We start from the raw sequence: 2,791 nt of genomic DNA on the forward strand, positions 1-2,791 counted from the left end.
GCTGTTCAAGTTAACACAGTCTGTCACTGGCTTTTGTCTAAGAATTGACAGGATCTTAAGGTGAGGTTATCAGGTAAATAACTAGCAAGTGCGAAGCAAAAACCACATTCAGAGCAGACCACCACCCGCTGCCTGGAGAACACCACTTACCTACTTGCCTGGCCCTTTGGAGTCTGCCGGACGGGAGCAATGCTCCCAAGTTCTGACAGTCACACACTGACAAGAAAGGCCATTGAAATCCATTTAATTAGACACATTGAGGTACTGCAGCTATTAGGGGTCTGTTTATAAAGATTTCCATCGTCGGTTTTTATAAATTTTTTTTTTAGGTACAAAACTTGGTTTCAACTGTTAGAGTCATAAACAGAGTATTTCCCCAGGGAGCTCCTCCACACAGAGAAGTAACCTAGATAATCATTTTTAAGCAGTCTTCTAACTTTGGAGAAACTTTACCTTCCTCTCAACAGACAGCACACACACACGTGCGCCCACATGGATTTGAAAGTAGAGCACAAGGAAAGACTGCGGGCCTCCCGCGCAGACACTAAACAGCATCCACCCCACAGCTTCGGTCAATCTGCGCATCTCTCTGAGAAACCAGAGTCTCTTTGCTGTTTGGCGTAGCCACCCTTTCTGTAACATTCATTTTGGAATTCATCCACCGTGCCCATCTCATTTGGATTTCAATGCTTCCTCCCATTCAACAGCAGATGCGGAGTTCTTGGGAATTGCTGGAAATATTGATTGCATTTTACTTCGAAACTCTTTCATCTAAAAGAAGGAGAAAAAAATCCATCATCAAATGTTAAAGGGAGGGGAAAAGAGCCGAACAGTTAGGGCCGAATACCACTGCTGAGCGGGTATCTCAGTTTGTGGGTACAGAGCGAAGGAAGACCAATAAAAGGTGAGAATCTGTATCCCAGCTACCTTGAAAGGAAATGAGATACACCTCTTCTTTGAAGTATAAATCTGTTGGGCCTTAAATAACATAAAACTCCTCTCTGAATCTAGAAAGCAACAGGATGTAAATTGTCAACCCTTCATGATATTTATTCCCCAGCAGAAGCACGGTGTGTATTGTTGGCTTTCATAAATAAAGATGCAGCTGAGAATGAAATTTCTGTCTATCTGAATACATGAATATACTCAGGCCATTCAGTTAGAATTTTAGATCCAGAGGGAAGAAGGGGTGAGAAGGGGGTTAATAAGAAGAATGGGTCAACGCATGGTGGAGAGCCTAGCATGTTTTTATGTGCCAGCGTGGAAAATTCTAGGCAGAGGTTTTACTAGGAGAGGTTGATTTGGAATCTGAGAGTTGGAGCAGCGGGTTGAAAGATCTTGACGCATTTCCCGTTTAGGAAAAAAAAAAGTGGAGCTCACTGCCGGAGTTAATTTTATATAAGCACATTCTTTGATGCTGAAGCAAACCTGACTGGTTTGCAACGTGAAAACAAAATATAGAAACTGTTCTTGGAGTTATTTCTAAACAGACCTTGTCTCTAATCCTAATGTAACAGAAATGTATACGTACATCAGATTCATCAAATGAATCTTCGGCTAACAACTTTGAGAATGATGTTATTATCATGTATAGGAATGCTACATTTTCTAGGATTTGACTCTTTCAGCGATTGAGAATTACGATATTTTGTAAATGGAAATACCACAACTAAAAACAGAATGCTATAAATAGAATGTCATTTGTTTCCAAAGACTATCGATATACTAGAGCAATGAGAAAATAATAATAAAGGGGAGATATTTGGTGGCAAACCTTGAGGGTGAGGTTAGGACCATAATCCGCGAGTTCTCTCGGGGTAAACGCTGCAGCCACAGGTGCTGCCGCCGAGTATTCTCGGGGCAAACGGGAAATGGGTTAATTAACATGCAGAGTCAACCTGAAGCACTGGCTCCACCTAAAATGCACACTGCCCGCTGGGAGGGGAACACTAATTTATGGGAGCTGGATAATTTTTACATTAGAGAGCACTGGCCACATGCTCTTCGATTCGTTCTTTTTACTCTCCATGGCCCTGTGGTGCAGACGGTTCAGAAGCAGAGCACCACCGCTTTCTCATCAGCCACGTCCCAGCCACCTCCCCGAGGGCCCAGATGTCCCCGACAGGGCTCGCGAAGCACCTGGACGCATTGGCCACACGCAAGCCACTTCTCAGAGTGGCTGTTTTGAGAGTGGCCTAATTTTGCTTTATGTTGATGCTTATTTATTTCAATCTGAAGCTGAATCCTTACTTCATTTCCAAATTTGTAAATTCCTAGGCATTTATTCCGGTCATCTCAGCACGGCTGCTAGCGGCACAGACTCTCGCGTCAGACCTCTCTGTGCAAGTCCTAGCTCCGACACGCGGGAAAGCTGCTTATTTTCTCAAAGCAGCAGTCTCCACATGTGTAGAATCGAGTTGCGAGGAGTGAGTTAATGCATATGAAGCACAGCACCTAACACGCGGCAAGTGTTTAGTCTACATTGTCATTACAGCATCATCAAAATATACGTGCTATGTTTCAAGAACACAGCTCACATGGATATAAGTATTATGGTCTGCTTATTTAAAGCATTATTTCATAGTTACATATCATTTTGGCTTAAATATCCTGACACTAGGAGATACCTAAGGCTACCCGCCTCGTGTCGTCTGTAAGAGGTCCATGCCAGCCACCTCGCTGTGGGTCCCGCATGCCATGTGCCCATGGGCTGGCCAGCCCCTTCTTCTGGGCAGCTCCCTAGTTTGTGCTGCGATGAACTCTTCTCTACCTAGAGTCAGTACTGCATTCC

General features: G+C 43.9%; 1 protein-coding gene across 1 annotated transcript in view; it reads right to left on the minus strand.

Annotated features, from left to right (window-relative positions):
- Positions 1-227: 227 nt before the first annotated feature.
- The window catches only part of TMEM242 (transmembrane protein 242), a 28,106-nt gene continuing 25,542 nt past the window's right edge, over positions 228-2,791 (minus strand). The window contains exon 4 of the mRNA XM_006915020.3: positions 228-771. Within this exon, the coding sequence (XP_006915082.1) occupies positions 673-771 (99 nt within the window). The 3' untranslated portion in view covers positions 228-672. The remainder of the gene's footprint in view (positions 772-2,791) is intronic.

This window comes from Pteropus alecto, unplaced genomic scaffold (genome assembly GCF_000325575.1).
Source record: "Pteropus alecto unplaced genomic scaffold, ASM32557v1 scaffold195, whole genome shotgun sequence".
In the NCBI taxonomy this organism is placed as follows: Eukaryota; Metazoa; Chordata; class Mammalia; order Chiroptera; family Pteropodidae; genus Pteropus; species Pteropus alecto.